Genomic DNA, 12,869 nt, shown 5'->3' with positions numbered 1-12,869 from the left:
CGCTGGCGATGGCCGGGGACCCCACGTCGGCCGCCACCAGCGGCCACACCGGGTACGGGCACAGGTTGTGCATGGTCAGCATGGCGGCCGACGCCGTCGACGATGCTGCCATGGCTCCGGCGACGAACGCGACGGCGAGCTGCTGCTTCTCGGCCATGTCTAATACCACGTCCTACGTACCTTACCTAGTACCTACCTCTTCTCAGTTCTCATTTCTCTGTGTGATCGATGAACACATGATCGCTGCTTTGAAATAGGCAGAAGGAGAAGAAGGAGAAGGTGATTGTTTCGTTTTTTTATGGGAAAAAAAATCTAAACAGTATATTTGTAGAGATTTGCTTTAGTTCAATAAAAAAATATCTCAAGGTATCAAATTGTTTTTCATCATTGGATTTAGCTGAGTAGAACGTGCACCGTTAGATTCAACAATCAAAAATAATTTGATACCTCGAGATACCGGTAACTCGAGATATTTTTTGTTGGACCGAAGCAAATCTCATATTTGTAAATAGAAAATAATTTATAAGTAAAATTTTTTATATATGTGTTCATAGCGACCTAAAAGCAAGCGATGAAAAATAAATTATAATAAAAAAAACCAAAATCTACTCTAAATTTAAACTTGAAAAATTAAATTTTGATTTATAAACATAAACCGAAACAAGTAGACGAGGGTGATGGGGAATAAGGTGACGGCCATTGTCCTAGGATCAGTACTAGGTTGGATGCATGCTGCAATACCAAACCAAAACTTTTTTTTTACAGAAGGGTATTTTACCCGGCTTCTATATCCACTAGGATATATGCAGCCATTTTTTTTATTTCAGAAATTCTGGGAACTTAGCCCAAGTAAGAGTCTAGCCCCTTAAATACCCAATCTAAAATTTATGCTCCTATGAAGATTTGAACTCAGAACCTTAGATGCTACTCAGGTCACTGTAACCGCTAGGCTACCAAACCAAAACCTTGGCAGCGATCGATATGGGACAGGGAGATGAAAAGTGCTTGTATGGCTGTATTTAGTATGCTTGATTCTACTATCAAATCAAAGCATGTGAGAAATGAAGTGTTTTACATGTTTAAAATTACGCAAATCATACGATAAAAGGCATGGGTGTCGCCTTTGCAATTGTTTTTTTTTTTGGGGTAGGGATTTGATACAGTCCCGATCTTTTTGAGTGCGTTCGTGGGTGCAAGTATAGTGTAACTGTGCATTTGTTGGTGTAAGTATAGTGTACCTATGCAGTTATACGTACACAACTGCACATACAAGAGAAAAAAAGTTTTGTTTTCTTTTGCATAAAATAAGGTTTGTGTATTTTTTAGAGAATTGTATTTTTACGCCGCCACTATATTCAACCGGATATATACGGCCATTATTTTAATTAAGAAACTTAGCCTTTCAAAACAAGTAGGGGACTTAGCCTCCTAGAATATTCAATTTGAAATTCATGCTCCTATAAAGATTTGAATTCAGGATCTTGGTACCCTTAAAAAAAGATTTATGCATAGACAAAGTTGTAAGTCTGAAAAGATAATTGCTTTAAATCAAAGGGGGGAAATGATGTTATTAGTTATGAAAATGTTTGGCAGCATAGATCATTTAATATATAATATATCACTCTATAAATATAAATATATATTGACCCGTATAAATAGTCGATAGACAAATATAAATTGTGAAAGTATACTACAAGAGTTCAGTTTGGGTTTTTTTTAGCTCGTGTAGTTTACGTTTAAACTCGCAAGTTTACGATGAAATATACTTTTATTCAGTTTGTTATCGCTATTTGCATGACATAAAAAAATTGGACATCACCTTAATTAAATGACACAGATCACTTCCCAAGTTATAAGGGCACGTTAAACAAGAGAGCACATTATGGGCTCTATCTCAAGCCACATCAGCAACAAAAGTCTATTTCAAAATGATACGTACAAAGGTAGAGTCAGGTGTGGTCTCTTTATTAATGCAATAAAATATTTTTATTAAGCTATTTTCTTTTTTATATATTCACATGCAAGAAAGTTTTCTTTAATAAATGCTAAGAGTCGACTCTAAGCCGTTGCTATGCATGACAATAACTTTTCTCTCTCATTCCCTCTCTTTCCTCCACGCCACCAAATTTACTTACGTGACGATTGAGAGAGTCAGCTAATAGAAATATTTGTACATGCCCTAGAGGACTTATTTCATTTGTATTGCAAATGTCCTTAGCTTGCACCCTTATTAGTTGGCCAAAACACACGAATGCTTTAGTTCTTCATATTTCTTATAACAGATAATCCGGCTTTTACTTCAACCTAAGTTTAGTTCTTCATATATACTACCTAATTATTTTTTATCATTTTATTTATTATTAAATACTTTTTTTATCATTTTTTATACTTTAATCATGCTTTTTTTTCTCGTTTGCAGTTGCGGGCCTTGCGGCCTGCATACAGCTGAGGCCCATATAGGTTGGGCCGCACGTTCCGATCCATCTAATCTGGGCCGCAACACCGTTCCGGCCTAACTCTTATGGCCCCCGCACCAGCCAGGGCCCACGGCCCGGTAGAACAATCAAGGATGGGCCGGGCCTGTTTTGTCTTGAGGAGCCCAACCGAACTGGTGCCATCTCAAGATTTTCTTTGGGCCGTGTCTCCCCAAATCTCGAGATGAATGGCTGCGTCACTCGTTCAGCTGTGCCGATGTGTTATGTCCTTCTTAACCGGTAGAAACATTTTGATCAAAGCAATAAATTATTTCCATGCCAGAAGCATCATCCAGCTTATTTGCTTCTATAGGGCATGTTTGATAATGGGGCATTTTTTCTTATTCTTAAGAAGATATCATGAGATATTACTGTTTTCTATATAAAATTAGAAGATATCAAATTTTACATAGAAAACAGTGACACATTTCTAGTATATTCTCAAATATGATAAAATTGCTGGAATTGAGAAATGAAAATAAATAGAGGGTTAGGATAGAATGGTCGAGATTTAAAAATACCCGAGAAATCATTTTGCTAACATGTCCGTGTAGTATTATCCAGGATATTGTTTCTATGGTATGGTATCACCAGTCAGTTTGGATGTTCAGATGGCAAGATTAATTAGCAAATGTTGACATGCATTACTGGTATCTGGTCAGTTTGGACCAAATCTTCTTACCGAAACCAGTGGAACTATCACCCTCATCTTTCTTTTTTATCCTTTCGTTTTCTCACGCACGAACGGTCACCCCCTCTTCCACCCATCCCAAACATCGAAAACCTAATTCGCACGTCTTTCGCAAGAGTTTGGGATCACCAAAGCTCATCGGAGACGAAGCCGAAGTTTGAATCTTGACGCCAATATAAGGTGGTGTTTAGATTGAGAAAATTTTTAGAAGAAGTGACACGTCAAATGTTTAACTGGATGTCCGTAAGGGTTTTTTGGACGTGAATAAAAAAACGAATTTCGGACACCAATAAGACGAATGGTCAAATATTAGACACAGAAAAATGAAAAATGAGATTATTATGGTACGAAGTTAGCAGTAGCTTTACAGTAGTTAATATGATCATTTTTATCATTAAATAACTATCAAAATATTAAATAATTTTTGTCATCGTCCAGAAAAGGCCACAACAGCATATATGCATCATGCCATCATGGTGACAACCAACAACATCAGGGGGCATTTCACGTTAATAAAAGCACAACTACTCGATGTAGACGTACACCACTAATACGTATGTACACGGTGCATACATACGTACACAGATACGGTGTGCATACGTGTACAACTACACAACGTTATTCCCTACCAACAACGTACTGCGCCGGCCGGACAGGTGGCGACCGCTGGATGCGCCACATTTGCATATATGGGCGCTTAATTAACTAGCTCTCGATCCACTAATTAATTATTATTATTATAAGAGGTAATTAGAGGGTCGTGATTAACGGGCGCGGCTAGATGTTGGCGACGACGGTGCGGATGAGCCCCGGCACGGCGGCGACCATGGAGGGCTGGCAGAAGACGATCTTGAGCTCGCCGGGGGCGAGGCAGCGCTGCGGCACGGGCTCCACGTCGCTCCCCGTCGTCCTCGTCAGCGGGCACCGCTCCTTGAAGTACCCGGCCGTGCCCCTGCACGCCACGACGGCGCCGCCGGCGCCCACCACGCGCTGCGACCGCGGGCACCGGTCGTTCAGGTCGGCGGCGCACCCGAGCGCCGGGCACTGCCCGCCGCCGACGGCCTGTGGGCTCACCACCGCCGGCACGTTGAACCCGTCCACCAGGCTCACGCTGTACGCCGCCAGGTCCTGCCCGCCCTCCGGCGAGTGCACCACCAGCTGCACCACCGTCGCCGGCGGCGCGCTCCCGGTCTCGCACCGCGACGGCGCCCCGCCGGCGCACCCGGTGCGCGCCACGACGCGCCCCGCCCAGAAGCTCGCCGGGAAGTCGTACGACACCAGCCCGCGCCCGCCGCCGTCGAGCCGGACGTTATTACCAGAGATGGAAGGGAAGCCGGTGTTGGGCGTCACGAGCGGCCACACGGGGTACGTGCACAGGTTGTGCATAGTCAGCTTAGTCGCCGCCGCCGCCGCCGTCCTCGCCGCCACGACGGCGACGGCGACGACGAGGAGAGCGACGGCGAGCTGCTGCTTCTTGGCCATTTGAGGTGCTTCTTCTTGGCTACGGCTCTCGAAAGAGTGAGTTGGTAGATGGGTTTGGGTGGAGTGAAAGCTAAGCTTTTATAAAGGAGAAAGGTAGCGGCCGCCATTGCCGTAGCTTGGATGCTTACTGCGTACAACTCCAGAGCATTATAGCAAGTTAAATAGTGTACTCTAAGGTGTGGTGTTTGGACGAGGGACTTATTTTGAGTTTCTGTTGCTATGTTTGGACGTTTATTATAAATAGTAAATATAGACTATTAATAAAATACATCTATAATCTTGGACTAATTCGTGAGACGAATCTATTGAGCCTAATTAGTCCATGATTAGCCTATGTGATGCTACAGTGAACATGTTCTAATTATGGATTAATTAGGCTTAAAAAATTCGTCTCGCGGATTACCACTCATTTATGAAATTAGTTTTTTTATTAGTCTATGTTTAATACTTTAAATTAGTATCCAAACATCCGATGTGATATGGGGCTAAAAAGTTTAGCCCCATCTAAACAACCCCTAAATCGTATATAGCGAACTTACTAGTCAATTTATATAATAGTTATTTATAAGTATATACTACACAATTAGTATTCGGTCTCACTTGTCATACACCTATATCTTGGAGTTCGTGCTGCAGTTAGCTACAAATTTGTAGTCCGTTGTTATTCTCCCTTATCTTCTTAAAATATGGTTATAGCTGTCTTATAGTCTGCTATTGTATCTGCCCTTAGAGTAAGTTTAATAGTATAGCTAACTACTAGCTCTAATTTATTTATAGTCAATCTAATGATTAATTCATACAATAATTATCTATAAAACATATACTACCATGTTTCATCTGTCATACACATTATATCTTAGAGTTTATGCTGCAGCTAGCTATAAATCTGTAACTCACTATTTTTCTTTCTCCTCTCTTATTCCTTAAATATGTATATAACCAGTCTACCTGCTCTTGTTCCAAGAGGACCCGCAAGGTCGATGCAGCTAGCTACTGGTGAGATCAAAAACATTGGGCTGCATGCTGTGGATTAGATTAAATGTATTGATTAATGCATCTTCAGTAGTAAAAGCATGCACTGGGACTGAGGAATTCAGAGATGTGCATGGACAGGAATCGTATAGCCGTATAGGATTCGGTTGAATATGTTGATAGGTCGTGATTCTTTTGTTATCCTCTGGGTTCAAAACAATGAATTTACATATCTACGAAGACTATGATAATAATCTAGGGTCATCTTTTTTTTTAAAAAAAAACAACGACATATTTATAAAGAAAAAATAATTTATAAATAAAAATTTCATATACATTTTTTAGCAAAAATAAAATATGATAAACTCTAAAATCAACTCTAAATTTAACGTAAAAAAAATAAATTTGGTCTTATAAGTATAAGCAAATACGAAAATATGGAGATGTAGGTATCTAACTTGGTCGTTTCCGAATATATTAATAATGTTGAGTAAACTACACATTGTTTGATACTTTATTCTCACCTCACACATGAAGGAATTGAAATAAGTTTCACTCTCCAAATTCTCAAAGAAAAAGTTCACTCTCCACAAAAATTGCATGGAGATCTTATCAAATATGAGTACAATTTATGGAACTTGTTAAATTGATACCACGTTACACGAGATTTTATTCAATAGGTTTGATGGATGTATCATAATGTTAATGTGTTAAAGTAAAACCTATATACCCTCATGTAAAGTGAACATATATGCTAAACCTAATGAAGTACATGAAGTACTACTCCCTCCATTGTAGAATGTAAGAGATGGAGGAATCTAGATAAATACCATGCCTGTCTAGATTTATCCTCATACTCACTTATATTTAAAGATAGAGATAGTGCCATTTAACATGTATAATATACCAAAAAAATATTTAGGGGAGCAGACAATGTGCATTTTTTTCACTGGCAGCCGGATGCCGGATTTTCACTTACTTTAATTGCTGGCGAGATGTCTGGCCGCCAGCAAAAATATCTTTTGTATAGCAGTAAACCAAGCTAACCTTGAAGTTTAAGTGTCTATTGGGCAAGTGGGCAAATCTCCGGTGGATTTTACTGATAGTATTATGCTACCAATAAAAAATAATATTTTTATAATTTATTAATTAGTTGATTAGCAGTATTTTGTAATTTTGTTTTTTAAAATAAAGATTCCAATAAAAAGGACAATATTACCCTTTCAAATTTCTAATGCATCTAATACTGTTATTGGTAGTATAATTTGCTTGCAGTCGTCCGATAAAAATATAGATCAATGATATGGATTAAATTATATTATCAGTAAAATACACCGGAGTTAACCCCAGGTCTATTTATTTGCCTACACGGTCACATTCCTACACGGTCACATTCAGCCTGGTGGGTATGTAGTAAAAACAGAGTTATATCGGATTCGATATTTATCAATCGTTTGAGATTTTTAAATCTATCAACTGTTTTTTCTGTTTCTCATTAGATTTATTTCAAACTCTATTGCCCTCGTGCTAGCATGCTTAGCTTTATTTGTTGTCGTTCGATTTTATTTTTAATATTGTCTCGCAAAATCGATGGATGAATTTGTCCCTTTGAAATTATAAATCAATAGATGGCCCTATATTGTTGATCAATGTTCCATTCTTTCATGCATGCATGTATAAAGCCTTAGCTGCCCATGTGATTGCATCCATGCTCGTGTGTATTTAATTTGCAAACTTTAATCACGTGGTAAGCTCTTCGATCGTGATCGAGAACCTTCCAAGAACCAACGATCGAGTATGCCTCAAGTGGTCCTAGGACACAGTGTGAGTTATCTTCTTCGATTGTCTCTCTTCGTCAACTTGGTGCTAGCTTGCAGCTTAATCTTGCACTCCTCCGGTTTCCTAATACCGCTCTCGTTAAGAACACGGTCTTAAAAAAACTTTAACCATTATTTTCTATTATAATATAAAAATTAAAAACAAACATATGACTTTATATATTGAATTATATTTTAGGATTAATCTGTGTTCTTCTCTCCCAACTATTATTAGTATTTTTCTCGGATTTTACATGCATACTTGCTAAATCGCTAAATAGCGTATTTTTTTAATAAAATGTTTATATGCAGAAGTTCATCCTCTCATATTTTTAAAATAGTTTTTCAAAATTATAGTGATTGATTTCATCATTTGCACCAATAAGTAGCTGTAAAAAAACTGAGAATCTTTTATCTCGAGCGATAAAAGAACACATCCATAGTCTTCAACTCTCCATGCTTCTAAAGTAAATGTTCTAAAAGTTGTTTATATAGTTAAAGCTATAAAAGTTTGATCTTAGCATTATACAAATTGATAAATATTATATAACCGGATAAAGTAGTTTCTTTTATAGGCCTTTTTACCCTAATATATTTTACAGAATTGGCTTTTGACATGATTATAATACATTTATGAAAGTTCTCATAATTTATTGTTGGTTGCTTCGTTTATTCTGTAGACTTATGAACCATATCTCAACCAATCAAAGCTGACGGTACATATGCATGTAAAAGTGCAATATAAGTAACTCATAGCATTTGCTCTTCCTCGCACGTACTAACTCCGTTTTAAATTATAAGCATTTCAAGAGTATTAGATTACTCGTTACCTGGAGTTTTATCGCTCGGTTAGATTATTATATTCCTACCATATTATAAGATTTTCTAACCTTGTATATATTCATATGTGTGCTAATGAATATATATATATATACACACACATGTATAAAACATATACTCCATCCGTCTCATAATGTAAGACTTTCTTATCTTGCCTAGATTTGTACGGATGCTAATAAATCTAGACATATATATAAAATATATACATACATCAATTGATGAATTTAGACAAGGTTAAAAAGTCTTATAATATGAAACGAAGGTAGTATATTAAAATATAAATGAATATAGTTAAATTTAAAAAATCTTATAATATAAAACGGAGCGAGTACTACTGTTAACCAATGCTGATAGTCATTTCAAGTGCAGGGAGCATATTGTCCCAGCCTAGAGATTGACAGGCCAGGATCCAATTCCGAGCTAATGTAGTTAGGCTGCTTAATTAATTTAATCCATTGGGGGCTTAAATTTGGCGCCATAATTTAGGGGTTGTTTAGATGGGGCTAAACTTTTTAGCCCTATGTCACATCGGATGTTTAGACACTAATTTGAAGTATTAAATATAGACTAATAAAAAATTAATTTCATAAATGAGAGCTAATCCGCGAGACGAATTTTTTGAGCCTAATTAATCTATAATTAGCAAATATTTAATATAGTATCACATAGGCAATTATCGATTAATTAAGCTCATTAGATTCGTCTCGCAAATTAGTCCAAGAATATGGATAGGTTTTATTAATAAACCATATTTAGTATTTATAATAAACATACAAACATTCGATATTAATAGTGGCTAAAATTTAGCCCATACAAACAAACACCTCATGAATGTGATGACGAGCCATGATGCCTCCGGTCGGGCCCACTCGAGTGAGGCTCAAGCATATGCCTTTTCTCGCAACCTTCTCTCTCACAGAAAAAAAAAAAAAAGACAGCCTCTTTTCGTACCATGAACAGACGCATATGCATAACCTTTTTCAGATTTTCAGGCCTCTTTCTGAGATTCTGTACTAGCATGTCTCTTACTCTACGCATTCAAGCTAAACATGTCTAAATCAAATACTCAAAAGCTAAAAGGCCTTATTTCAAATGTATTCATGAATTTTATAATTAGTAGTTTGTAACTTTGCATACTCCTTCCGTTTTCAACTTTTTATAAAGAAAATGAACTGTTAAAGCTTGAAACTAAATAGCGTCCAATGCTAGTTGTTTAAAGACAGAGAGAATAGCTAGAGAATAAAATGGAGAGAGATGTCACTGCTTGTTTTACTTTTATTTGAAGTCAGTTTAGGTTGTCATGAGTGTGTGTATGATCTTGAACCGAGTGGATGCACATGTGATAAAAGTAGACAATTAAAAAATTAGATCAAGTTCCTAGGCACCCTCCACATCCTATGTGCACCCTGATGACCCTACTTAAGTTAGGTAACCAAACCAGATAAGTTTTATGGGGATAAAACTAATCTCTTATTTCTTGAAACTCCCTTATTTAATGATCCTGCCAAATCATCAATTTTACTGATATGACATTCTATTTAATGGGCATGACACTCGCATAAAATATATATTGAGACTGGTCTTAACTCCGCTGTACTTGGTGCTTAATGCACTGGCACTCTAATTTTTTTTCTATTTATACTTATAAATTTTAATTTTAATTTTAACCTAAATTTTAAGTTAATTTTGAGGAGTTTTTTTTGACAAAATTTATTTTTACCTTGACTTATATATCACTAAAAGTTTTGTTAAAATATATTTTTTATTTGTAAATACGGCAGCTTCCACTATTAATGCAGTGGCCACGTGGGAGGTTGCAAGTTCACACGTGCAGCTTTCAAACTGTAGAAGTGTCTCGAGGATAAGAACGATGACGGGGAGTGTGGAGATGGAATGCATGCTGGATATGCCTTGGAATCTACTCTGCCTATCCATACTTTTGATTTTTTTTTTTTGCATTTTTTCACCCTGAATGAAGCAATGCCAAGAGGAAGAATATGTTGCAGTAAGAGCACGTTGAATAGTATAGCCAACAATTGGCTAAAATGTATCTATAGTTAACCTAATATCTAATTCATACAATAGTTACCTATAAAATATTAATACATGGTCTCACATATTATACACACCGCGTCTTCGAGTCCGTGCTGCAGCTGGTAGCTAACTACCATTCTCTCTTCTCTTTTACCTATATAAAATATGTTTATAGTTGACTTATAACTTGCTATCATACCTGCTCTAATATATATGGACACTGTCATTATTCTTTTTCAAACTTGGATGGCTCGGTAAAAAAAAACTAAAGCATATACGGTAGTCAAAATGTATGGCATACTAGATAGAACCATGAAGTTCCCATTCACCATACTCCACTTATTTGGAAGTAATTAATGATCGAAATCGAAATGGGGATATTCTCCTGTTCTAAAGTATAACTACTTTTAGGTTTGGACACAGTCTTCGAGATATTACTATGATTAATAATATTTATAAAAAATATTTTATCCTAAGCAAAAAATAGTAGCAGCAAATTATGGGAGTTTATTTAATGATAATTTAGTAATATCATTCATACATGATCGATCTTTTAAATTTTTATAACTATAGTCGAAGTTTAAAATTTTGACTTAACGCTATTACAAAGATAGCTATATTTTGTAACTGAAGCATTAGTCAACAGTGACAAGTATTAGAAAAAAGAAAAGAGAAAATAGTAACAGGTACAGTACTGGGCGGTAGTAGTGAACAATTATTTGTCCATATCAAACAAGGGTTTTATGGAAACAAGGAAAGGAAGTACTCCCTCTATCCCTAAATGTTTGACGTCGTTAATCTTTTTATACATGTTTGATTGTTTGTCTTATTCAAAAAAATTACTTAATTATTAATTATTTTTATATCATTTCGTGTATTGTTAAATATATTTTTATGTATATATAGCTTTACATATTTGGTAAAATTTTTTAATAAGATAAATAATCAAACGCGTATAAAAAAATTAACGACGTCGAACATCTAGAGGGGCTGAGGTAATATAACAACAAAACACTAATACCATGCTAACATAGAAGAAGACGGTCTATTATGGACCGGACGGGGGAAAGAACGGCCCAATTAATGTCGTGGGCCAAAAAAAGACGGTCCAGACAGATTGGATGGGCTTAGTGGGCCTGCCGTAGCTGTGGTCCGAGATGGAGAAGATGGGCCCCACAGAAAGCCCGTACAGATCTAATTTTCCGTGGTGGGCCCGACTTGTGCATAATGCAAGGGTCACCCAGTGTTTGCAACCCACTTAATTCACTTGGTTCAATCAGCAATATTTTCAACATAATTAACAGCCGTTTCATGCGAAAGGGTCTGCAGCCTAGTGGTTACAAAAAACTTAGTAGCACTTAAGGTCCTGAGTTCGACTCCTTGTTAAAGCGAATTTTCCAGGATTCTAACGACTTTGTGCTTTCAGTGGTGGGCGACATACAATTAGGGGTAAATCCGCCCCTGGTAAGGACGATAGGGGCCGAGGAGGTGATAGAGTATTTGCTCTCATGAGGCCCCATGAAGCCCGTGAAGCTCCCGTAGTTCGCAGCATGCTTGTCGTACGTGGCGTGTGGCTCTAGCCCACCACATCGGAGCATGCTTAATAGTTGACTATGGACTGTCCCTTGGGGGTGGCGCGTGTGCCCTGCAAAGTGGCTCTGTGAGAACCTCGTTAGTGAAGCCCCAAAAAGTAGAAGGAAGGTGAGGGAGAAGCCGGAGATGAGTGCGTCGGCCGAGGTTGGCCTGCCGCCACTCGGGCTTGGATTTGCCGTCATCGAGCTCGTTGACGAGAGGAAGACACTGTAGATGAGAGCTCCACCGCTGAGATCAGCCCTCGCTGGGATGCGGCCGCGCGCCGAGATCCCGTGCCCCCGACCGCCGAGATCCCACACTGCCGAGCTCCGCTACGCCCCGCCCGAGAGCTACGTCTCCACAGGGAAGCCGCCGCCGAGATCCTGCTCCGCCGAGCTCCAGCGCCCCCGAAGCGCCACCACAGTGATGCGGCTGCCATGGACCGCCAGCTTGCCGAGACGAGAGCTCTGCCGGGAGAGAGAAAGGAGAGTTTTAGAGAGAAGAATGGGGAGAGAGGAGGGTGGAGTGTGAACAGAGAGAAGGGAAAAAAATAGTTTTCGATGGAATCCACCTGAAGCACCTAGGTGTGTGTCTTCATCCTAAGTAATATTTTTTTTTCTTTTAAGACCAGTCAATGAAGGAGCTTACAAGGCCGCTTTTGGTAGGAAATGGGGTAAGTTAACTTACCCCGCACAGAAAACGGAGTAATAGATTAGTATATAATTAATTAATTATTAAAAAAATGAAATAGATTAATATGGTTTTTAAAATAACTTTTCTATAAAATTTTTTTACAAGAAATACACCGTTTAGTAGTTTGGGAAGCATGCACGTGGAAAACGAGAGAGTTAAGTTAACTTCGTCGAACGCGGCCAATGTGTGTTCCCATAGCTTCGCTCATCGTAGGAGCGTGGTCTCATGTGTAACCTACTAGTGCTTTTTTAGGCTGAGACCGCTGGTTTGGACTTTTCAAATTAGGCATGCGCT

At 38.2% G+C, this 12,869-nt stretch overlaps 1 protein-coding gene across 1 annotated transcript; it reads right to left on the bottom strand.

The window, feature by feature from the left end:
* Positions 1 to 3,681: 3,681 nt before the first annotated feature.
* LOC102711121 (osmotin-like protein) lies at positions 3,682 to 4,737 on the bottom strand. The gene has a single exon (XM_040529500.1). It carries the CDS (start codon positions 4,645 to 4,647, stop codon positions 3,943 to 3,945), a length of 705 nt encoding a protein of 234 aa, XP_040385434.1. The 5' UTR covers positions 4,648 to 4,737; the 3' UTR covers positions 3,682 to 3,942.
* Positions 4,738 to 12,869: the final 8,132 nt, after the last annotated feature.

This window comes from Oryza brachyantha, chromosome 12 (genome assembly GCF_000231095.2).
Source record: "Oryza brachyantha chromosome 12, ObraRS2, whole genome shotgun sequence".
Lineage (NCBI taxonomy): Eukaryota > Viridiplantae > Streptophyta > Magnoliopsida > Poales > Poaceae > Oryza > Oryza brachyantha.
This window is presented reverse-complemented; position numbering and strand designations above follow the sequence as displayed.